Genomic DNA, 25,318 nt, shown 5'->3' with positions numbered 1-25,318 from the left:
CTGGGGCAGCCAGGCCCAATTCGATATGGTTTTGACTGTCTCATCTCTCTCACCGTGTTGGCCAGATGGTGGGGCTACCAAGTCCAATTCGGTCTGTTTTTGACTGTCTCAGCTCTCTCGCCCAGGCTGCTCCACCGTATTGCAAACACAGTGAATACAGTCATAGCCAGTCAAGAGTTGGACCCGGTGTCCAGTCAACGCAGTGAGCAGGTTGAGAGAGTCGCATCGAGGGAATCGGACTTGGAACCTCATCCGTGTCGGCAACACGGACAGTCACAACCAGACCGATTTGGGCCTGGCAGCTCCACTGTCTGCCTGACACGGCGAGAGTTGAGACAGTCACAACCAGACCGAATCGAACCTGGCAGCTCAAACATCTGGCCAACACAATGAGAGAGCTGAGACAGTCACAACCAGAACGAATCGGGCCTGGCAGCTCAAACATCTGGCCAACACAGTGACAGAGTTGAGACAGTCACAACCAGAACGAATCGGGCCTGGCAGCTCAAACATCTGGCCAACACAGTGACACAGTTGAGACAGTCACAACCAGAACGAATCGGGCCTGCGAGCTCCACTGTCTGACCAACATAGTGAGAGGGTTGAGACAGTCACATCATCCAGAACAAATCAACCCTGGCAGCTCCACTGTCTGGCAAACATGGCAAGAGAGTTGAGACAGTCACAACCAGACCGAATCGAACCTAGCAGCTCCATCATCTTGTCTACACAATGAAATATGGTGACAAGAACAGCGTTGAAAATTCTCATCTTTAACCTTCAGTAGGATCCCTTAGTGAAGAAAAGAACAAACTTGCAAAATTTCTTTCACTCATTTATTACATAAAGTTCTATACAAGGCATGCTGAGCAAGGCTCTTTATAAGTTATACAAGACAAGGCGCATTCTCCACTTATTCACAAATAAATACGATGTTGTAAATGCTGGCAACTGATTTGAGTGCTAACCACATTCTAGACCAATAATATGGTTGACCCATCAAACAGAACTCAGAGACACCCTGTGTATATTTCAGGAGTCAGATATTTGCATGAATTTTGCTGTAAATTCATGGATTAAACAATTTAACGTCGCGCTTACCAGTCTAGAAGAGGATGGATTTCCATATCTATGATTCTGATATGGATACCCATACACATGAATCATGAAGGTCATGTGATTGATTACAGTATTGATATCCATGCCCAATTGTTGGTATGAAAATCCATCCCCATCTAGACTACTTACAGGTGTCTGTTGAGACAGGGAGAGGAGATTTAACATGGTGTCCGAAACCTGTGGTCTGGTTGAGGAGAGAGTTGGGCTGGAACAACAGCCTAAGTACAAAGTTCAAAGAGTATGGAATACAATTCGATCCTGGTATCCACACTCTCCACACCAGCTCAATCTGAGCTCTCAACAATATATTTCAACCAAAGGCAAAAAGCTTTTCAAATCAACGAAAATTCACAGAATCAGCAGTCAAGCAAGACAGGGTGACGAGCTGGCAAGATAATCTGAGTCTGGAATAGGAGATACGTCTGGCCAGGAGGCATGGAACAAAACAAAAGGCCTAAGTGAGAAAGCTGTGCCACACGACATCACTTTTAATCCACCCAGCTTATCCAACGCACCAAAAAGCAACATTACAATTGCATATTGACAATAGTGACACACACAGACCACCACTGCCTGACAAAGGTTTAGATAGCTCAGCGTCCTATTTTAGATATGGCGTTTACGAATTCTTGCTCAGCTCCCGGCTGGAGCATACCCTTCACCGAGTCAGATGTAAGAAGAAGCAGGAACACACGAAAGCACAGCATAAACAAAAACGGAATGTCGCAAACATCACAAGACAAAGTATAATACAAAACAAAATCACAGTGTCAGGGCATGAAAATATTTTACAAAAAGTACAACCAAACTATAGTTTTGTAATGAGGTTTTTTTTACGAGAATAAATTGGCTTGCAAAGAGCATATTAAGTACTGGAGAATGCTCAAGTTACTGTTATTTAAACTACAACGAGATAATGGCGTCTGCAATTTCTGCATCACACATTTATCATAATAAAAAGAACCAGAAATAATGACCTCATTTGAAAAAATCGGCATAATGGTACTACCCAGAAACTTCAATTTGCCTCTTTAATGACGAGCACATCTTGCAGTGGAGTGGCCAACTTCTCCAAATCACTGGGCCAGTCTGTATTGTAAACAACGTCACACCACAGATCATGGAGAATGACGTTGTTTTCAACAGAGGCTCACCCCATAACATCACAGAATTTGGCCACTTCATCACTCGGTGTGCCGCTCTGAAAAGAGGCGAACACAAAAACCATGGGCCAGCTGCATTTATTTTCAATTTCTTGAGTATTTTGACTAAGTCGCAGAACCAAAAATGAGTCAAATGAGTTATTCCAGGTTCAAAAATCAGTCCAAATCTATAACACCAATCTACCTTTCATTCCACATCTTTCATTGCAGCCAATGTAAGGAAGACAGTCTGATTCTTATTCAGACTTGTCATGTTAAAACGAAATTTCAATGTCTGAGCTAAATGCAGTTGATTCTGTGAGATATTTCAGCCGCTGATAAAGGTACTTTCTCAAGCTTCCAACACAATACAATGTACACAAGATAACTTAATTCAATACACGTACATTAAAGAAACAATCTTAATCGGCAAATAAATTCACGCAAATCTTACATAATATACTAGTACTTTCAAACTGTGCAAAAGCGAGTTTCCTTAATCATGGTTTTGCTTATGAATTTTTTCAATATTTAGCGAAGCACTTGGTAGTTGAAGGGTTAAAGAACTACGGTACACTATTCATTTATACATGGTGTTTGTCTGCCCCATAAGTAAAAAGAAATAAACATTGCCGCTGTTCAGTCAGTAGACATGTTAATGTCATGAAGATTGACCAAGAGCAGCAATGTTAAAATTGATATTCAATGTGTACTCACATCATCGATAAATCTCAAATTCAATTCCTAATTTCAAATTTTGAACAAACTGAGTCGGCCTTCAAATTTACATGCACTCTGCATGAGGACTGAAAATATCCTACTGATATGGTTTTGAAATTACTGAACTGTTTTGGCAAGATTGTATAGGTTTACTGTGCGTGTCTGACGGAGAGTATCCTCAGAATAACAGACAACACCACTCAGATTATAATTAACTGGACTCTAATAAACTGGACAATAACATTATGTGTCCCATATTTTGGTGAAAAAGCCTGTGCCACAATGTCCCATTCATGTTTAGAAGAGCCGACATTTTTGAATACAGGGTGTGCCCAAAATCATGTGATAAAAGCCCAGCCATGTTCCATAAAAATTTTGGTGATCTGGGATATCGAGTAAGATGTAAGGCAAACCCTATAGAATTTACATCACGGATAATTTCGGTTATTGTGTTAGATAAATTGATCCACACTTCCTATCTAAATGTTAGAAGATTTATCTACTTTTTTAATGATAAATATATGGAAAACAAAACTGAAAAACAAATTACAATGTGACCTTCAGTGTTGCATACAGGGATATATATTGCCATTTGATGGCCATCAGTCTCAAGCTCACAGCACCAATTTGGGTGAGAAAACGAAATTCTGCATCACCATTAGAAGCCCAACCATGATTTTGCCTAAAAATGAGCCAATAATAGTGTAGAATCTGGCGTTATTTAATAGTACAGCTGACACACTATGAACACCGTGACCAACTAGGGGTCCACATTGTTCTTGCATAACCTTGTAAGCAGGTGCATAACCTTGCCTGCAGGTGCAAACTATGTTACCTAACAATAGGTACCACACATAACAACAGCTCCCTGGATATGAGGTCATAATAGTCTATAACTGTGGGACAGTACTGATGGTTCCTAACTGCAGTGGTCTAGTGACTTGTGTTTCTAAGTTAGTGATCAGGAGATCCCTGGTACAACCCCCACAGTAGGAATGAGATTCAAGGTCTTTTTGTCAAACTTAACAAACTCCACTGATGTGCATAAATGAATACCGGTAAGAAATGTTCAGGTTAGACCACTGATTAGGCAGCTTATCTGAGGTCTATTGAAAGGTGTCAGGAGAGACTGGGCTTTGTGAAATGATGACCTCTACTCTTGTTGATATCAGGACTTGGTTGTTCAAAACCTTTTGTCCCCAACGCTGGCGTCAACTTAGCCTAGAACCCAAACCATGAACTTTCCAGCGTGCAGAGTAGGTCAAATGGAAATGTACATTTCGTAGAGGCTTGCAATGAAACATGTAACTTTTCTTGGTCGCTTTATGAAATCTGATTGATCAATTTCCAAAGGTCCTACGCCGAACACCCGGTGTTATGACACCGCTGAAGAATTCGCCAATAGGTGATACCGGTCCGACGAATTCGCTCCTTGGTCCTCATCTAGTGATAACAAAACGTCTGAATCGGAATCATCCGCCTCAGCACTGCCAGATCTTGGATAGTATTTGACTTTATCAGCAGCCTTGTGGTAGCGTATTGAGTCGCCGTTGCTCATCGACCGCGTCACACCACGGCCCTTACGCATGAGGAAGTTATCTACCACCCAGAATATTATGGCCTGGAAGGTAAAAGCAGACATTTTAGATTACAGTAGCCAGTGCCTTCGATGGGCTCGGATTGAAAAGGGTACAAAATATTTTTCTTCAACCGTTTTCTTCTTACAAAGGGAAAACTTCAGACTTACATTCACGATAAGAGGCACTATGAACATGACAATGATGAGCTCCAGGTGAGGGTCTTTGATTGGCGACATCATAAAATTACGGACCTGAAAAAGATATTCATGTTTCATTAGAGTGCGGACGTACGATGGTGTTGTGCCCAGGATTTCTGACCAAAAGGTAATGGGTTTGAATCCCGAGAGCTTAGTTGCTGCTCTTAGTCTTTATTGTCCCCGAGAGCATTCTGGGATGCAATTTAAGCACTTTGAGTAGGGTGGCATGGAAAAGCACTTTAGAAATGCATACTTTAACTTTAAATTTTATATCAACTCAACTCAACCTCAAGCCCACACCCTCCTGCTTTTTTTCAGCCCAAGTGTAATTAATGATATAAAGTTATGTAATGTAATATAGTGTAAAGTAATGTCCTTTACATTCCATCACATTACATTACATTAAAATTTTCAGCCCAAGTGAGCACTGTTTCCTCGATATATAAGTTACAATAAACATCAGGTGATGTTATTATATAAACAACGAAAACGTACCTCTTTCCAAAAGTTGAACTGCACCAGACAAGTCATGAGGATTTTCTCGATGATCATGACGAGAATGTATAGAGCACACTGTCCTATCCAGGCATTACACTGTGGTGGAGAACCTGGAAGTAACCGATTAATTCTGCAACGCTCTAGGCAAAATGAAATATTATTTTCTATCACTGTGACCTGCAGTAATCGTTGCAGCATCTGTGGCAGAGAGTGATATTGATAGAATATTAAGAGGGTGACTAGGGAATCTTTGGTACTCAATAGCCCATGACATGATGACCAACCTCGAAACTTGGTTCAGCGAAACTTCACCTAAGCATGACGTATGGGATTTAGTACTTATAAGTATAGTACTACAATAGCCCACTTCAACCTGCCCACATGACGGGTAATTTGCAACTTGTGCCCAATTGATTCACTCACCATATTCTCCAAACCTGAGCGTATCATAGCCTTTCTTGAGGACGACGAGCTGAGCGATTTTCAGCCCGATATAAATCACAAGGAGGCCGATGGTCGAGTCCAGTAGGAAACTCACAACATACCTATTAAACAGAATTGTTAAATGATCACACTTCAAATACTCTTTTTTGTTAAAAGGGGTACACCATTTGTAATTACTGGTGGTCCAGGTAAATAGAAATGCAGTTTTACACTATAGGCTGTAGTGCAGTTATCAGGCATACGAACTTGCTCTAGTGTGATAAAGACAATATCACACTATTATTGCATTGATCTTCTCATAAGATTACCAGACGACATTCTTCTGATCGATCCATCAGAAAATTGACATCTTCCACTCCATTATCAAAGTGTTACCATGGCAACGGAAAGAGTGTCCCAATACAAATGGCATTGTGTCAGATGTCATTTTAATTGATCGTGATACATAGCTCTGCAAATTATGAATAAAACTGGCAACAGATGTTCGGTGATCTTATTACCTTGAATATTGAACAGTGAAGGTTTTCCAATTGTCGGCACAGAGAATGAGATTAATGCTGGTTGTTTATGTCAAATGTGTGGATAACATTAGGCACCTCTTGACTACTAGTCGAGAGTCCCAGCCACTTGACCTCAGCCGCTCCTCAAATTTTAGCAAAATTGATACCTGGCGCTACCTACCATGTGCATGGGTCTCCCTGGAATACATCGGCAAGGAAAACATTGGCGAAATGTATCACAGCTGCCCCGAGGGCCTGCTTGGATGTGTCATAAAACCTGGAAAGAAAAACAATGTATAGTTGAACCTCTCTTAGCGGACACCTCTCTGTTAAGGACACCACACCCTCTCTTTTAAGGACACTAGTTTTGAACCCATATTGGTTTTTTTCATTAAATCTGACCTCTCTAATCAGAAAACCTCTCTATTAGGGACATCACTTGTAAGTCTCTCTCAAGGGTGTCCTTATTAAAAACTGATTTTTTTCATATACAAGTAAAACGAAAAAGTATTTGTGAAAATTAGAAATGCTCACCATATCCTCCATGGGCGTCTTGAGGGCTTCGGTTCACAAAACCGTTTAACTGTAAGAAAAAAGAATAGAATCCAGGAATTACAAATTTGAAACCCTCATCTCACTGACAGTGACACTGACAGACACTGAGTAAACTCAGATGGTAAACTTTCAAGATGCCTGTGGAAAAGGTTAAAGGGAATTTTACACGACCAGCGGCTGGTTCATTCTTGGTCATGCTTAGCCTGGCCCTGGAAGTGCCCATCATTCAATTCATGCGACGTACCAAACCAAGTCCAAAACAGACTGGCAGGACTGAGCATGAGGAGTAGGCCTATGCCCTATGCCTGCAGCCTGGGCTATGAAACGGTATCGGTGGCAAGACCCTTACCAATAAGTGAGCAAAAAGCTACAAAAGCGAGTAGTCCTTGCACAAAGAGTCCAAGAGGACCTAACAAATCTCCAGTAGCACAATGAAGCTCCCCATTTGGGGAGGTAGAGTTGAGACTGCTGTCATTTTGAAAACTGTCATTTGCTTTCACAGTGGAATTTATGGAGTTGGCAGACCCCATCTAAAATGCTCCTTTACGGACACAAATCGGAGCTAAGTCATGAAACAATTTTAGCACCAATGTAAGACATTCTATCACACATGTTTCTGAATAAACTCGATCGCGATCAAAGCCATAAGTTGATAGTTTTAGAGGAACAAAAAACACATTTTTGTTGCCAAAAATACAGGAAGCACTGTCATCTTATTCAGTGCGGAGCTACTGAGTATGCGCATTGTTGATACCGGCTTTAAGTTTAAAGCAAATTAGATTCTAAGATATGGATAAATAAATCAGAGTTGGTTTCGATTGCAAGGTGTAAAATGTTAAGGGAGTTTTTTTCTTTCTGATCCTGAGTGCTATCTTTGCAGAAATATTTGGCAATATATGAGCGCATGCGCATAGCACCTGGTGCCATCTTGAAATTTTGCGATTGACGAAATTTCGACGACTTTTGAAATACAAATTATGAAAAATAACGCCATTAAGGTAACTTTTTCTTTTTATATCATGCAAGATGAAAACATCTAGTAAGGTATGAACCCATTTCCTAAGCGTTTCTTTTCTATTTTGTGGGTGAACAAGACGTGTTTTTCTGACGCACCTGGAACTGCTCCAAACTTCGCAACTTCATCGTCAACGCAACATCGCAATCGGGTTTTTCGACTTGCGTTTTCTCCAGCTGGATACAAAAATACTGACCTAAAACACCCCGAGAAAAAATCTAGATACGTTAATTGGATACCCCAACTATACTTTGGCGTTGGACACGTCTTTTGTACTTTCCGATAAAGGTGTTTTCTTTGTAAAGTAATTTCTCGTCGAATATGATAATCAGCCTCGCACGATTCAAGCACGCAGTGGGTTGATTGGCGTCGAGCTATGAAATCGCTCATTTTGGTCGCCGATTTCTTTGCTTTAAAACTGTTTTCGTTCTCCAAAAATACTTTCAAACTGTCATTTAGAACATATATTTTTACGTGCTGTTATTGGTTTTTGATTTCTTTGAGATTACGATGTTTTTCTTTTGCTCTAGAGTGGTGACCTCAAAACGATCACTTCGTCCGTTTCCAATGATGACGTCAGTCATTGCTCAATGCATATGCTAATGTAATGAGGTCTTACCTCAATACCCGTACATGTTACACTGCACATGAGATGATAAGAATAGTATTTGTGTTGGTTTGTTATGTTCTATCGTTAGAGTTGGGCATAAAAAGATAATTTGAACAGAATGATGGGAAAAAACTAACTCGATGGAGTTGGATACCCTTTGCATACCATGTCACTCGCATGCTCCTCCCTCGCACCATGCAACTCATGCGATACCAATAAAAGGCCAGCCCTAAGGCTTAAGCTTGGGGTGGAAAGGAAGATTGTGATGGCAAGACTGCATTCCAAATCAAAAGATTTAAAAACCACTAATTTGATTGCAAGTAGGCCTACTTCTGGCAAAGACAACGCTAAATATGACTACAAACTAAGACAACGAACATTGAATGTGAAAAGGAGTAAGACAATGTCAGATGAAGAAGACGGCGTTCGGTGTCAGTGTGACTCCAAGATATTAAGACTACGTATAACGAATGTATGATGTGACTAAAAACTAAGACACTACCGGTAATAATGTGACTAAAACTGGACTACAAACTACTGAGATGAACATTCATTGTTGTGACATCAAACAAAGAATGTGACTACATAACATACATGTTCTTAGACAACATTGAATATATAGTTACTCTGTCAAAAGAGTTCATTGTTGTCATCAAGAGGCTAGTGTTGAGGTTTCACTTTTGTTATGTGAACTGTGGATTATTGAGTATAGATATGAATGTGCCACAGTGGAAGGTCAATTACTAAGCATTTTATTTACAACCCAACATGTTTATATGTTTGATATGTGTGCTATCATTTTAGATGTAATATTGTGACTGTGTGCATATACATGTAGTCTGGTGTATTATTTGATTAGTCAACTAACTAAAAAATATTGAGACATGCATGAAGCTCTTCCATTATGGCATGTATTGTCAGTCCTGCCTGACTTTTTAAATATTGTCTTTGATTGTAAAATATGTTTCAAAATAAGCCTTTGCTTGAGGTTGACCTAAATTAGGTCATGACCACTTTTGAAAACCTCCACGTTTTTTGACAACTTGAGTTCGAAACAAACAGTCGTGATTGCAGATCTTTCTAAAGCATTCCAGGTGTGTCACTATCGAATCTTCTAAATATCTCAACTTTTGCACGCTTTTAATTCGGCATTTTGACAACACCGCAACTATAACTTGTAATTTCAATTAGATTTTCCTTTTTGCAGTCATATATTTTCGTGATTATCTGTGAACCCCCAAAAAAGAAAAGGCACAGAAATCATTGTAGAATGTGTGGGTTTTCAGTATAAAGACTAGTCGTCATAGATTGACAAAATGGGAAATCTTTCTCACAAAAATGAAAATCTTGCTATTTTAAAAAATATTTATCTAAACTGCAAACACTAGCACATTTCAACATCGCGTTGACCAAAATCTTTCATTTGTTGATTCAGCAATGAGTTACAACGAAATTAATCACCCACTTGTTGCATTCATTTCACTTACCATTAGAATAGAAGTCACTGGTGGTTCATCCGTGTTGCCATAGTAACATGATGTTCCCCATCTTCTTGCAGGCAATTTTTATCGGGAGTGGCGTTTTCTGAATAGCTTGATAGCGCCATTGATGCAATCAAATTAGCTAAATCCCACAATCGATCAATTTTAGTCACTGTGACATAGAGTTAGTTTTATTTCATAATATTTCTTTCAAGTTGATATAAGTCATTTTCACTGTAGGAGTGTGCAGCTGTTAATGTATCATGTCATGTAACAAGGTGAAGGGCATTTGTAGTGTGAATAGTCAGAAAACCTCTTTTGTCTCAGACTTGGAGATTTTTGAGAAAGTTTCGGCTTAGTAGAATAGACTTGGGACATTGACTTGTTAAATAAGTTTTGGTTGGAATACCAAACCGTGCAGACCTAAAACAAGTTTTGTTTACTGTTCATTTCAATCAATACTCCAACTAAATTTCTAGGACATGAAGGACACACATGACATTGATTTGTGCAAAGTTTCTTAGCTGGCTATGTCATGTCCCAGTTTAGAATTTTAAAAGAGTATGGAAATTTTTTAAATGACTCATGATTATGGCTGAGATAAAAAATCAGACACCTTGTCTGTGGACCTTTCTAAAGCATATGACAGCAGGGGAGGGATTGATTGCATGGATTGAGCCATGAGAATATCTGCCGAGCTTTTGTTGAAAGGATCGTTATGTTCAATAATAATGATATCAATTGTGGTATAATGTTGATTCAATGAACATGATTTATCGCGGCATTGCGTCAATTCTGTGGCATGCATTAAAAACTAAATGTACAATCTGTTAGCAGGGCCTAGTGGTATTTGATGACGGTTTTATTATCAAAATATCTGAAAAATAATCTGGTGTGGCTTCACCCACTCAAATTGCGATGCTCATTCATTCATTTTGACCGTCCTTTAGTTGATTGTAACCAAAATGAATTTTTCTTTCTCAGTGACCGTGAATGGAGGACCGATGATATCTGATCTCCTTACTTCATTGTGCCGCGGGCACAGATGCTGCTGCATCCATCAGAATGCAACATGCCACGCCACGTGTCTGGAGGGTACTCTGAATAGTCATGGCTATTGTGTTCTAATCAGCCAATATTTGCCTGGTGCTTATCTATTGATGTAGTGTTGTATTTAATCGTGGCTTTTGAGGCGGCTAATAATAATGTGTCAATCTGCCTTTCAGATCTGTTGGAGATGTTATTTTGATTGAAATTAAGGAATTATCACCGCTCTGGTGGGTCTCCAAAGACTTTGAGAATAGCCACACCAATTTCCAAGCTAATGTTTTGTTCATTTCTATATTTTCAGGTCTGAAATCCTTCAAGGCCCTAATGAGAGATATGTGATCTTCACAATATCTACGATCGATCGGTGTACGACCATTATAAAGTCGACAACCTTGCCAATTCAGTTGATATTTACGAGGCCCACCAAAATGGCCAATAATAGAAATCCTGGGGAGGGTCCCAACAGGAGGCCTGTGCCCACTCCACTGACAATACCAACTTTAAATATCCCGGTTGTGACCAAGTCTGTGAGGAGTCCAAATATGAACTTGATGCCACATCCCCCGAGGAGCCCCGTGATTTCACAGCCGCTGCAGGTTCCCCGGAGTCCAGTCATATCGCAACCTGTCACCAATACAAATGTCCAGGGGGTCAGGGGCCAGGCTCCTGGGACATTGATCCAGGCGATGCCGGGAGTGACACAGGCTCCAGCTACTGGCGTCAGTGTTGGCCCGATCCAGGTGCCAAACAGCGCGCCGAATCTAACAAGCATTACAGCGAGCGGTGCTGGCAACCCAAACATCCCGGTGAACACACAGGGTTACCAGCAGGTGATGCCGATCCAGTTGCTTGCGATTCCACAGACGCAGTCGAGTTCTGGAGGACCAAATCAACAAAGATTCCAACTTATATCCACCCAACATTCACAGCAAGTGTTCAAAAATCAAATACCACCTGGTGCAGTGTTGTTGCAAAATCCACCTGGACAGCAGCTTCTGGCTCCAACCTCGACGTCAACGTTTCAGCCGTTGAAGATTCCGAATGTTCCTCAACCGATGCACACCATGACATCATCGGTGAGCAGCTCTGCTGCGTTCTCCTCTCCTGTGGTCACTGTCACTACTGCTCAGAATATGCCTCAAATTGCTCCAACAATGTCTGCTCCACCGAAAATGATGCCAAGTGGACCTTGTCTAAACATACCAAAAGTGCGACTCCACCATCCTGCGCAACAGCAGAATACCCCACTGACTGTATCAACTCCAGCTGCAGCAAGCCATCCATTACCGATGACTGTCGGCCCGATACCCGTACTCAAACCAGTCAGCCCAAACAGGCCACAACTTACACCCGTTAGCCAGAACCCACCACAACTCTCTCCACACACCCCTAGTCACCCTGCGCCTAAACCAAGACCAGAACCTGATGTGAAGCCAAGCACGAGCACCGATATGCCGATGAATCTAAAGACAGTTCCGAAGCTCGAGTCGGGGGATCAGAAATCGATCTTCCCAGATGTCGGGCTACAGGAGATTGAGAAGAAAATCAAGCAGGAGGCAATGGACGTTGATGATCCACAGCAGGACCTGTCGACATCAATTGAAGGTGAGTAATATCGAAGAGCAGTTTCCGCATACTCGTACCAAGTATGCGGAAGACCCTAGATGGTCATGCCTGGTCATATCTTGGCAGTTTTTAAAACGTACCAGGTTAAGATTTTTACCAAGCTGAGTAATGAGGAAGTAAAACATAATGCCGTGGTCATGGTTTTCTGTCAGTTTAAACATTGTTGACCCATTTCATGCCAACACTGCTTCTAATGCGTAAATGGGTCTATTGGGTCAACTGTCGGGGGCGGATCAAGGAGCCAGATAACGAGGGACATGCACTACATTTCTAATCTAAACTCCTGGTGTTTTCAAACATTTCGTGGTCAATTTCAAAGATTTTCAAGAAATGGGGGAGGGTGTCTGGGGTGCCCTTCTGGATCCGTGCCTGACTGTCCTTGTCTTCTGTTTTCAGAGGAAATCGAGATCCCCGTTGAATACAATAGCCCTGACTTTGTCTGGGAGGAGTACTTGGAGGAGACTGGTGCCACTGCCGCCCCACCAACGTCGTTCAAACACGTCGAAAACAGCCTACAAAGTGGTTTCCTAAAAGGCATGAAACTCGAAGTCGCTAACAAGTCAAATGTTGATACGTATTGGGTGGCTTCGGTAATCATGACATGCGGGCCGCTTCTCCGGCTGAGATATGACGGCTATGGCGAGGACAACGTTGCCGATTTCTGGTGCGATGTACTGAACGCGGACATGCATCCGATTGGCTGGTGCGCGGCCAATGGGAAGAGACTTCAGCCTCCGGAAGCGATCAAATACAAGTACGACAACTGGAAGGAGTTTTTGGTGAAGACGTTGACCGGGGCGAGAACAGCACCGTCGTATCTTCTTGATAAGGTAGGTCAACGAAAGATCAAATTGGGCAAATAATACCTAAGGACTCGCGGAGATGGGCATAAGAGTAAAAGTTTTGAAATTCTCATATTTCAGAAAACAGGAACCACTCCAGTGGATCAGATCAAACAGGGCATGAGATTAGAAATTCAGCACCAGCTCTATCGCCAGGCTGTCTGGATCGTCAAGGTGCTAGAAAACGTCGGTGGGCGCCTCCTGATGAGATATGAAGGCACCAATACTGCGGTACACGATTTCTGGTTGTTCTACCTCCATTCGCGGGTGCATCCTGTTGGCTGGGCGCATGAAAATGATTGTATCTATCGACCTCCTGAAGGTAGGGAATCGTTATTTAGACCAAGCTGAGTCATTAAAACCATCATCCAATGCTCTGAGACGACTCAAAAACCCTTTAAAATACATTTAAAGTCCATGAACTGTGAAAATATGACTTGAAAAAGTAACGACAAACTTGTCATCTGCATGAAAAACTTGATTAAGTGCCAGTTGGTCTGACGTATTCAAATGAAATGACTCTATGTTCCTGACTCTTTCAATGACTGTTTGATTTCAGTTATCAAAAGGGAACACACTAACTATTCCGAGTGGTCGGAGATTTTACAATGTGCCATTAAGGACTATGACGACTTCAAACCACCGACAGATATTTTCAAGGTAAGGAAAGTTTTTGCCACCATAGGCAGAAATCCAGAAACTGGTCGTTCACGATGTGGTGTGAACTAAAAATGTAGACACCAGCCAGATAAATCCAAACTGACATGGAGAAATGCCTTACAGGAATTCAAATTGGCCATTCAAGGGACAAACGCCTTGGCTCGAAAAACATGTTTGCCATGTTGTCAGTGTTGGCAAAAAGAACATGATGCCAAAATTATGCATCTCAGTTGTCGGAGAAAATTATCTTTTTTATCACTTCTAGGACCAGGAAGAAATCCCCGAGCATAAATTCAAGAAGGGCTGGAAGCTGGAGGTGCTCAACCCTGAGAACCAAACGCAATTCTGTGCCGGGACGGTCATCGATGTCATCAACGACTATTACTTCATCGTGGAGATTGACGACCTTCGGGAAGGAGATGAGAGAAGGAGTGTCAAAGTCTGTTGCCATGCCAACTCCCCCAATATTTTCCCGATCCAATGGTGCTCTTGGAAGGGTATCCGTCTGACGGTTCCGGGCGGTTGGAACAAGCCGGACTTCGACTGGGCGGATTACTGTGAACATTGTAAAGCGGAGCCAGCGCCAGAAGAAATATTTACTGCTGTGAGTATCTTAGTCCTTAACTGAAATGATTTCACAAAGCCGACAGCATTGATGTCAAATCTCCATTGCACAATGCAGGATAACGTCTGAGATCCAGGTAACCCGTGTTTGTTTGATCATGAGTGTGGAGTGCCATTCTCAATGCGTTCAATCTCATTTCAGGAGACCCCAGACCACGAGTTCAAACGTGGAATGAAACTAGAAGCAATCAACCCGACCCATCCCTACCAGATCTGCGCTGCAACAATCACGAAAATCATCGACCGTTTGATGTGGGTACATCTGGATAACTCAACAAAGCTTGTAGCCAATCATATCGTCGATGTGGAGTCACATGACATATATCCCGTTGGTTGGTGCGAGAGTAATAGCTACCCGTTAAAGCCGCCTAGGAGGTCTGGATTCACCAAGGGCTTGAAGAAACGGGTTGCAGTTGTCCAACCAGAGTAAGTGTGGTCGTGTTTGTAGGTTTTAAGACGCCGAAAAAGTGCAGTCTTTCAGTTACCAAGATGGGTTGTCCTTTAAGACTTGGCTTACGTTGGCAGCCGTTGTTTGTTATGATGAGATGTTGTTTATATTTTGTTTGTCTATTTCAGGCGGCCGTTTGGTGATACCCCGGAGGAGTTTCGCACGGCAGCATTCTCCATGATGAGGAACGGAGAGACTCCAGGTAAGTTGAGGAGCCTACAGAAGCAGGGATTTCATCTCTGTTATTCAAACCATGTTCATACCCTATCCCAGCTCTGGATTCAAACATTCATGTGGTTCCCATCAGACTGGCTGAAAGGACTGAAGTATCTCCCACCCCCTGTTTCCCTTCGCCACGAGGAAATACAATATAGATGATCAGCGTCGACCTTTAAGCTTTTACTTGTCTCATTTCAGCAGGAGTGGGTTCTTTGTGTCCCAAGATCTACTACAACCACCGGTGTTTCTCGGGCCCGTTCCTGAGCAAGGGGCGCATTGCAGAGCTTCCCAAGTGTGTCGGCCCCGGTCCTGTGATACTTGTTTTGAAAGAGGTGCTATCGATGTTGATAAACGTTGCGTATAAATCTAGTCGGGTGTTGCGGGAGTTGCAGCTAGAGGGCGATCCTAACCCTAACATGCATCAACAGATTCTCAAAGCCAAGTAAGTAAAGACCGCATAATTTTGTGGGAGTTTTTATTTTCACAGATTTTTTGCGAATATTCAACTTCAGTTTGAAAAAATTAAAACAAATTTGATTGAAAAAAATTGAAAGTCATAACGAAATCCCCCAAAATAAAAATTACGAAAAATTTTTTTTTTCTTTTATTGCCTTGTGGAGGGTGTTATATTGGAAGACACTACTACAATTTAGTGAGGTTGGCCTGTCATCTTGCCTTTTGCCTGGTTAGAAATTTGGAGGCAAAAGGACAACGCTGACATTTCACCCATCTCCTCTGCTCGAGTCGAACTCTTTTCTTAACTCTATTAACTAATGTTTGATTATTTCTTACCTCACAGATATAAAGGGAAGAGTTATCGAGCGACGGTCGAGTTGTGTAAATCTGCTGACCAGATCGAAGAGTTCTGTCGGCAGGTCTGCATCAAGTTAGAGTGCTGTCCTAATCTCTTCAGTCCGCACTTTGTCGACAGCCAGTGTCCTGAGAATTGTTCACAACTCACGAAAACGAAATATAGTAAGTGAAAACAGTTGATGTTCTCACACAGAAGTGATTTGGATTTCTCTTATAGAAGCAGTGATTTGAAATTTACCCATATATTTGTCCGTTCAAATTAGCACTGATCGTTTGGAGTCTCCCCTTGGGGATAAAAAGGTCATTTGATCATTTGTGACTCGCTCTACCAAAACTAGGCGCTTGTCGCATCTGAACTCGACAGGTTGATACGGACTTGTTGTTCATTTCCCTATTGTAGACCTTTTGTGAAATCTATTACAAACTGATTTGGTCACATTTCACAAAAGGTCTACAATAGGGAAATGAACAACAAGTCCGTATCAACCTGTCAAGTTCAGATGCGACAAGCGCCTAGTTTTGGTAGAGCGGGTCACATTTATTTCAAAGCAGGGGAAGCATGTCCATTGAATCAATCACAGGTGGTCTTGATTGTGAATTTTTATGAAAGAACTTTGACATCTGTTTTACAGCTCAATTTTACGGTAAAAAGAAGAAACGAAAGATTGGTCGTCCTCCGGGTGGCCATAGCAACATTGTCGAACCTGGGCCCAAGAAAACGGGTAAATGTCGGAGGAAGCGGCGTATTAATATCCTGCTGCAAGAAAAACAAAGCGACAGTGATGAGAATTTTGACGGGAAAGATGACGATCAGCGGAGTACGGAGAGTAAGGATATGAACAATAGTGGCGCCTCCCGCGATGACGAACCGTCACGAAAGAAACGGCGCTACATGCGACACGTTGCCACGCCAACCGGTATCCAAACACGTGGTGCTAAATTGCCAAAGTTCACTTTCGAGCGGAAGACGCATAAAAAGATTATGTTGTCGAAGAATGATATTCCACCGCCAAAACCTGTGTCCATGCAAACGCCATTCAAGGTAAGGAAACTTTCGCGATTTTTTGAATTTGTTTGAATTGTCTGTTGCCCAGGCAACTGCTCTTTTCTTGCAGTCAAAGCCTTTGTCAGCACTTGTTTTAGTAATCTAGTAATCAACCCCTTCTTTACATTCCCAAAGCTTATGACAGCTTGGTATAAACCAACAATTAGTCAACCATCATAGCCTTTGTTGTTGACTTGTATATATGTTACGCTGGAACATTGTACTCATTAACTACCTGACAATAGCCAGGGAAACACTGGCACACCAAAGAGGAAGACTAACCAAACCGGTGTCCTCTTCTTCCTGTAGCATGTGAAGCCTGAAGATCGCCTGTGCCTTGACAGTAACCCCCTCGAGTGGAGCGTAGATGACGTTGTCATGTTCATCAAGGACACTGACTGTGCCAGCCTTGCCAGGCTGTTCAGGGAACACGTAAGTTGAATAACGATATTAGGAGTTTTTGCCAAAAAAAACAAATCACCAACATGTACGACTATCCTGTTGTTCAATATCCCGAGAACTCTGTTGAACATTGGGACTGGCGTTTACGTTTGCATGGACTGTGGACTGGCTTGAGTACGATGGAGCTTACACCGGTCGCTGAGAGTTTCAAGGAGACTCAAAAATGTAACAGTACTGTGTTACCCGGGTAGGCCTCATGGGTTTTGGGCCTGGGGCAGTTTGAGGATGATAATGAGCAAATTGACCCGCTCCCCGACCTGAGTCTATTTGATTTTAAGTTTGTAGTTGGTATATCTTAACGTTATTTCTTACAGGAGATTGATGGCCAAGCCTTACTACTCCTAACACTGCCAACAGTTCAGGAGCACATGGAACTGAAACTCGGACCAGCAATAAAACTATGTCACCACATCGAGAGAGTGAAGATTGCATTTTATGAACAGTTTGCCAAATGACTGCCAAGAAGAGAGTTGACTGCTGTGTTGAGATGGAAGTGAATGGCGGTTGAAGCTGCTAGCAATATCATAAAAAAAGCAAAGTTGGTTGTTCTGAATTGAAATTATGTTGGAGTCATTTTCGTATTCAGATTTTCGTTTCTTCAGAGTTCGAATGATAATAATAATACAAGAGAGTTATTATAAAGCGCTTTTCACTGTATTATCTACTGTCTCAAAGCGCTTTACAATCACAAACATTATTACCCAGCTCTTCCAGGAACCTTTTTGGAGAACCAAGGGCTGCCACAATCTGGCACACGCAAGGACATTTCAGTTCTCTTGTTTTACACTAGACAGGTGTTCCTCTGTAAGAGTGCAGCCCTTGGCTGGGTCAAAAGACATGATGTCCTGAACCAGCAGTTCAGGATACTGATGCTGATACTTTTAGTCTGATATTGCTAGAGTTTGAAGCGCGATTCATTGTGGAGAAAGAGTCATGTGTAATGTTATGTTTCTTTAGTTTGTACCAGTATCTGGGCCATGACAGTCCTCTGGCTCCGGTGTGAGTATTCTTGTTTGAGTTATAGATAATTTATTGAGATTTTTATTTCGTGAATTCAAAACAGCCAAATTTATATATTGATTTGATTGAGTTAATTAGTTGTAATGGATACAATATGATGTGCATGTTCAAAATTGTTGAATTAAGCCATGAACATGATAAAAAAGACAAAGTGAAATTAATGGCAATGAAAATTGAGATTTCAAAAAACCTTGCCTGTTCGATATTTTGAAAAAAATTCGAAATTTTTTTTTTGACATTTGTCTCCACTCATTATTTTGGTGTGCCAATTCATTGTGCTTTCGAAATTCAACCTTAGAATGCTTTGCTACAGGTAGAAGATATTTTGTTCACGTGTTTGATATCAAATTGCTTCTTCATGTACACACTTTGAGAGATGTTATTTGTGACCCACGCTGGCAAAAGTAGGCACGTGCAGCTGAAGACAGATATTTAGTTTTTGCCATGGGCTGATTGTGCACAAGATTACTTTTGAGAATGTACACCACACTTGTACAATCATTTTCAGGAAGAAAACTTAATTTTGAGGAAAACATTTCCACATGCGACGAGAGCATACTTTTGCCTGAGCAAGTTGTGGGTCTTGAGTTCCAAACGGAGCAAATTTTGTGTATTTATTTGTGTTTTAGTTCGTTCATGACTAAACTGTATCCACATCTGAATAATACACAAATAAGAAGAAGTGTTGCAGTCATAACTCTCGAAACTTTCTGCCGTATATCGTTTGATCAAACTCGGTGACCGAATTCGTATTATAAGTAAATGATCGTGCTTTAGAAAATTCTGAACAATTTTACATTCTTTCTGATTCTAGGATGATTTTCAACACATCCTTTCTGCATTATGATTTCAAAAAAATTTCATCTCATCTTTGTTTTTTTGCTGAAATGTGGTTTAAACTTGCCGAGTCAGAAGGATTTTAGATTTTTCAGAATTTTCCTAAGTTTTGTTTTCATGTATGATAAAAGGGTGAGAAGTTATTGTTGATTGTAAATAACCATAATGGATAGATTTATTTTTAATTAAAATTAAATTTCTAGAAACATCAAACACAATAGTCCCTAATTGAATATCATCTAAAGTGACACTGATTGGCCTTGTAGTTACGAAAAAGAGTGTAGTGTTCATCATAGCAGAGGTGCATGTATTAAGTTGTAAGTACGGTATCAAATGTAAGTTGGATAAACTTGTACAAATAGTAGATAATTTTCAGGATGAAAGAATATTCTTTTATTTATTGTGATATGCTATTCTATATCATAGATTTGTTAACAGAGATGGCCTCAAAGTGTACAAGGCTATGTAAATAGTGTCATGAAATGTTTTGCATTTATTATCGGTGATCCCAGCAATAGATGATTCTCGGGCCAACTGCCATGTTTCGTTGCCAGGGTGATTTGACGGGATTTCTCCTGTCCGACGTCACGGAATTGACCCCAACCTTGGACCCATGTGTATGTTTGATGCAACATTGTTCGATGTCCTGGGAATCATATCTACCCAAGGTCTCGGTTGTGAGTTACATTGTACATGTAAGGTTAAAAATATCAAGTTGCTTGTGATTTTGTTTTGTGGGGTTTTCCAGAAAAGTGTCACAATGTAAATTTCGGATTCAAATCAATTCAGGGACATGGCAATTTGAGTTGGACGAGGGACATGCATTTGTTTTCATTCACTCACTTGAACCTGCATGATTGGAGAAGATACTGATTTGGGAACACTAAGCAAATTGTTTTGAACTTATATGCACAGCCTACACCAAAAACTACATTGGTGAATTCGAATTATTAGCAGTATTTGCATTCACCATTTAGGGTCTGCCTATCCAGACTACTACCGAATTCCGTATTGTACTGTAGAGATCTGTTTTGATAAATTTCGTATCAAGGAGAAGTCATTGTAATCGATATCAGCTAACTCTATGCAAGTATTCAAGTTAGTTATTTTATAGAAGTTGATGTTACATGGCATGCTTATGTTGAGAATGGTAGTTGCGCAGAGTTTTGACCAGAATGCTACAATTTCTGTCAGGTTTAACCACCTTTATTTTTTTCAAACCAAACAGTGAAAAAATTCAAATGGCCAAAGATTTGTTACGGTTGGATGTATAAGTATGTGTTAATTCCATGTTTTCTGACTCAATCCAACGTGGGCATTATGATTCCATGATATTGTTAATCTGAAAATGTTTGTACCTCTTTCTTTGCCCTTCACACACAATGTCAATTACCGGTACGTTTTTAGCTCACCTCTTAGCAGAGGTGAGCTTATCCCATACCGTGGCGTCCGTCGTCCGTCGTCGTCGTCGTCGTCGTCGTCGTCGTCGTCGTCGTCCGTCGTCCGTTAGCAGGGCACGTTTCGTAACTGTTAGAGCTATTGAGTTGAAACTTGGTACACATGTACCCTTATGTAATGGCACCTTGGAGACCAAGTTTCGGTCCGATTCGTTTCATGGTTTGGCCACCAGGGGGCCAAATGTTAAAAGTGAAAATATGCAATATCTCCCTTAATAGTAGTCGGGAAATTTTGAAAAAAATATGGTAGGTACTTCTAGGAAAGGTGCATCATATATCCTCCGGGTTTTTGATTTGACCTCCTTTTCAAGGTCACAGAGGTCAAATGGTGTAAATTGGCCGTTAGGATGTAACGATGGCACGTTTCTAAACTGCAATGACTATTGATACCAAATTTGGTACACATTTACCCCTTAGTCAGGTGATCTCAGGGACCGAAGTTTGGTCCAATATGATTCACCACTTGACCACCAGGGGGCAAAATCCAAAAACCTTAAAAATGTGATTATTCCTTAACTTCTTGCCCGATTGCCACCAATTTGATATCATGGGTACATCTAACCACCATACAGTATATGTCACACAGGTTTGTAATTTGACCTTCTTGTCAAGGTCACAGAGGTCAAATGGCGTAAATTCGCCGTCAGGCCGTAACTATGGCACGTTTCTTAACTGCAATGACTATTGATCACAAATAAAGTACACATGTACCCCTTGGTCAGGTGATCTCAGGTACCGAAGTTTGGTGCGATCTGATTTGCCGTTTGGCCTCCAGGGAGGGGGCCAAATCCTAAATTCTTCAAAATGCCATTATTCCTAGTAATTACTTGCCCGATTGGCACCAATTTTATATCATAGGTACATCTAATTCTAACAACCATTCAATGTGTCACCCGGGTCTTCTTTGATTTGACCTACTTTTCAAGGTCACAGAGGTCGAATGTACTGTAAATTGGCCATTTTGGGGAAATTGTAATTGCTTGGACCTACATCAAACCTAACACTACATGACACAATACCATGCTCTTTATCCATCTTTCCTCCACATGAGGTGAGCACAATGGCCCTGGCCATTTCATTCCTTGAATAGCTTTTTGAAATGAAAGTTCAGTTTAATACGCTGATCAAGTTTTGGTGGAACTCTCTCCGGCTTATTACCAGCTGTCAGATGTCAGTGAATATTGAACGCTGAATGAACTGTCCTATTGTTGTCCATCGATATGGAATGGAATAAAGTTATTTCTGAGTAGCGACTTGTCCTGTCTTCTTTATAGCCCAGGGCCCAGTGGCTCATTGGTGATGAGGGAGAGGATTGAAATGCAAAGCTGGATTTGTTGGAAAAGCACCAATGACTACTGACTCTGTTGGTTTAAATTTGCAACATAACGATGTTCCTTCTTGTTTTCCCTGTGAATCTTTGTAAATCTTTTCCGCCACCGCAAGACCACTCACTGCTGCGCCCTCTATACAAGGGCTTGTCAACCAATCGCCACAAATTCCAACATGGTGCATTCCGTCAAAAACGCACTCCTCGCCGTTGTCAAGAACATTCATGGGGACGGCAGCTCCCCATAGCTGCACTTTGGTAAAACAAGGCTTTAACGCACCTCTCTTCAGGCCTGTAACTTCTGCAAAAGCCACTAGGAGGCGTTCTGTGACTTCTTCCGCTTTCTTTGGTGGAATGTTTTCCTGTGGTACCTTATTCGCTGTCCCAAATTCTTTGGTGCTGAAGATCGTCCAGCATTCAGGTCCATTTTGTCTTTCAGAAGGCTTTTGCAGCTTTTGAGTATTGTTAGCTATCCAGGAAATAATGGATGGTTTGCCGTCCCTGGATGTGATACCATCCACATGGGCTCCATCTATTGACAGTTTCAGAGTCTGCGGGAATGCGACAAGCAGGCACCAGATTGAACACAACTGCATGCGCTGGTCATTCGGGAGAAGCCGGTCACCAAATCTCACCCGTAAAAGTTTATGAATATCGGGCACACCTGCAGATGCCATCAATTTGTCTGCACATTTCCCGTTATGCGCTACGACCAAATAATCAAAATGGCCATAGCGGTCAACTCTCCAACGCTTTATCGTCGGCTCCCATAGGACATTCCCAACCCAAGTTTTCGGTTGAACTTTGACCTGCGTTGCTAAAGATTGCGCAATCGACTGCATCCCATCAGTCCCGATGAACATCTGTGCTTTAGATTCTTCAAATATCCTGCCACTTTTCAATCGACCGACTTTCCCATTCCAGATTTTAGCTGCACCCTGACGGTTTAGAAAGCCGACAATCTTGGCAAACTTCTCATCACTGACGGTGAAATATTGAGCACTGTGGTCGAAGACGTGAATCTTGCCGTTGATGTTGACATTGCGACTTGAACACCGTCCTCCTGGGGCCCTCCTACCTGGAAGTGTCAATTGGAAGATGTTATTAATCACTAGTTCACTCATGTTACAATTTTTTTGGCCTACCAAGACTTGGTCTTTGTCATCACCCAAGAATTGTTGACCACACTACTTTAAACTGAGAAGTAGACATATTTTATCAGATTTGAGGAAGTTGACTGATTGCTTAACAATGTCACAACCAGAAAGACGTATCAGTTTTCCCTGTCTTTACAAAGTCACAACCTGCAAGTTGTATCAACAGCCACGGACTGTATCAGGTCACAATCATTATACCACAACATGTCACAACCAGTCAACATGTCACAACCAGTCGGCAAATGTTGTCCCCTATCTCTGACAAATCTGCACCATTGCACCACATTCGTCAAGATTTGAGAACCCGTCCCATACCTGTATCAAAGACAGTCACATCCTTCAGGCCGAGCTGTCCCAGTCTTGCGCCACAGACAAGGCCAGATATGCCTCCACCAACGATTGCTACTCTTGGACCACTCATGTCTGATAATTATACCATGCCCTGAAATTAGAAATCAAGGTTGTTTGGTTCACAAAGGGACATGATAGGAGAAAGTTTAGAGACGGCTTGCAAGTCAAGACAAGCTGTGATGGGAGACAACCAATGTCAAGGTTTCATGTCCCATTTTCGCCGTGGCAGAAACTTGACGAGTCTCCGCCACGTGGTTTAGCAGACCATTTTCAAATTCGCGCCAAAATAACTTCGTCCCATGCCAACCTGCCCTCTATCTTTCAGTAATCCAACTACTAAAAGCAGACCGCGCTCCGTCCCAGCCGGGATGCTTTTGGTTGGTTGTGACTCCATGGTTGTGACCCCACGGTTGTGACTGCTGCACCTTGTTATTCGTGAATTGATTGACAAAATATCGCATTGGAAAAGTTCTTAGACTCACCTATTCAAAGGCTGTTGGTTGTGTATGGCTTTGTGTCCAACACCAAGGTCCAGTCTTTATGTAACAGGTGTGTTCCCAGTGGCGCCACGCGGGTTTTACGGAGACTATGCCTGGGATAAGATCCCGAAGCGGGAAGTTCGAATTTTCCTGCGATGATTAAGATGCCACCTTCGCATCCTGTTTTGTTCTGATCGTATTGTCTTCATCCCGACCGCATGCCCAGAATCCGACCAACAGAGGAAAGAAGACAACACTGTGAAGACGTCCACCCTAGTCCGATAGAACGGTACATTATCGTTTTTTAAGAAAATACTTAACCCCTGGCTATATTTAGGCGGTAATCCTCCATTACACGAATTGAACAAAGGTGTTTTCAGAACTTCTTTTTCTCTGATCGTCTGATCCCTGGATTAACGGGATAACTGATGTATGTCGTGATCTGGGATAATCAACCACTCTGTCCAATTTATTCCCCAAATCAGAATATAGGCCTACAATAAACCATAAACCGCCGCTCTTAAATCGTAAAATTAGGGGAGAATTCGATTCACCAACAAGTTATATATATACATGTACACAAATCTCACCGGCCCTTCCTTGACTATGAGCAATCTATAGTCTACTATCGCTTTACGAGTTCAGATCTGGCGATCCCGGAATCAAATTAATGATATTTCCCGTTATCACATTCCCTAATTAATGACCCGAGCATGCTTAGCTATCAGCCTAAAGTCTTCTGCTGGAAGGGCGTCTCTTTTAGTCTTGCTCATTTACCAAACTCAAATTAGTCTCGGCCGAATTCGCCAATGATGTCTCTCGCATTCTTCGCTCAACCAAATATTTGAACTATAAAATCATGCTAAGCAAATGTTTAGTTTGAAATACAATTCAATTATCCTTTGAATATTTACCTTGTAAAGGGATAGGCCTGTCCCCAATCTAAAGTTTGTTTTTTCGTTTTTGGTAAAAGTGATTGAAGCCCCCCGTTTTATAGTCCTTATGTGTTGTCAACAGATTGTTCCAAAGAGCGGTGGTCT

At 41.6% G+C, this 25,318-nt stretch overlaps 3 protein-coding genes across 4 annotated transcripts; 1 reads left to right on the top strand and 2 right to left on the bottom strand.

The window, feature by feature from the left end:
• Window positions 1-2,201: 2,201 nt before the first annotated feature.
• On the bottom strand, window positions 2,202-7,471 carry LOC135491732 (store-operated calcium entry regulator STIMATE-like). Its single transcript, XM_064777802.1, has 7 exons — window positions 7,105-7,471; window positions 6,735-6,783; window positions 6,382-6,477; window positions 5,680-5,801; window positions 5,254-5,366; window positions 4,729-4,812; window positions 2,202-4,602 (listed from the first exon to the last, which is right to left on the bottom strand). The coding sequence occupies exons 1-7, from the start codon at window positions 7,283-7,285 to the stop codon at window positions 4,357-4,359; spliced, it is 891 nt and encodes a 296-aa protein (XP_064633872.1). The 5' UTR covers window positions 7,286-7,471; the 3' UTR covers window positions 2,202-4,356.
• A 204-nt stretch (window positions 7,472-7,675) lies between these two features.
• LOC135491730 (scm-like with four MBT domains protein 1) lies at window positions 7,676-22,213 on the top strand. 2 transcript variants are annotated; one of them, XM_064777800.1, is made up of 13 exons: window positions 7,676-7,753; window positions 11,213-12,516; window positions 12,934-13,367; window positions 13,461-13,701; window positions 13,939-14,039; window positions 14,305-14,643; window positions 14,806-15,089; window positions 15,240-15,313; window positions 15,532-15,772; window positions 16,130-16,305; window positions 16,776-17,185; window positions 17,498-17,620; window positions 17,965-22,213. In XM_064777800.1, exons 2-13 carry the CDS (start codon window positions 11,340-11,342, stop codon window positions 18,103-18,105), a joined length of 3,741 nt encoding a protein of 1,246 aa, XP_064633870.1. In that variant the 5' UTR covers window positions 7,676-7,753; window positions 11,213-11,339; the 3' UTR covers window positions 18,106-22,213. The 2 variants fall into 2 exon arrangements, with proteins under 2 accessions (XP_064633870.1, XP_064633869.1); XM_064777799.1 differs by having other exon boundaries at window positions 15,529-15,772.
• Window positions 22,214-22,246: 33 nt separating this feature from the next.
• On the bottom strand, window positions 22,247-24,333 carry LOC135491731 (renalase-like). The gene is made up of 3 exons (XM_064777801.1): window positions 24,282-24,333; window positions 23,764-23,890; window positions 22,247-23,369 (listed from the first exon to the last, which is right to left on the bottom strand). The coding sequence occupies exons 2-3, from the start codon at window positions 23,867-23,869 to the stop codon at window positions 22,255-22,257; spliced, it is 1,221 nt and encodes a 406-aa protein (XP_064633871.1). The 5' UTR covers window positions 23,870-23,890; window positions 24,282-24,333; the 3' UTR covers window positions 22,247-22,254.
• Between the last annotated feature and the right edge of the window lie 985 nt (window positions 24,334-25,318).

Source organism: Lineus longissimus, chromosome 7, assembly GCF_910592395.1.
Source record: "Lineus longissimus chromosome 7, tnLinLong1.2, whole genome shotgun sequence".
NCBI classification, from domain to species: Eukaryota; Metazoa; Nemertea; class Pilidiophora; order Heteronemertea; family Lineidae; genus Lineus; species Lineus longissimus.
Note: the sequence above shows the minus strand (reverse complement) of the source record. Positions and strands in the feature narration are given on the sequence as shown.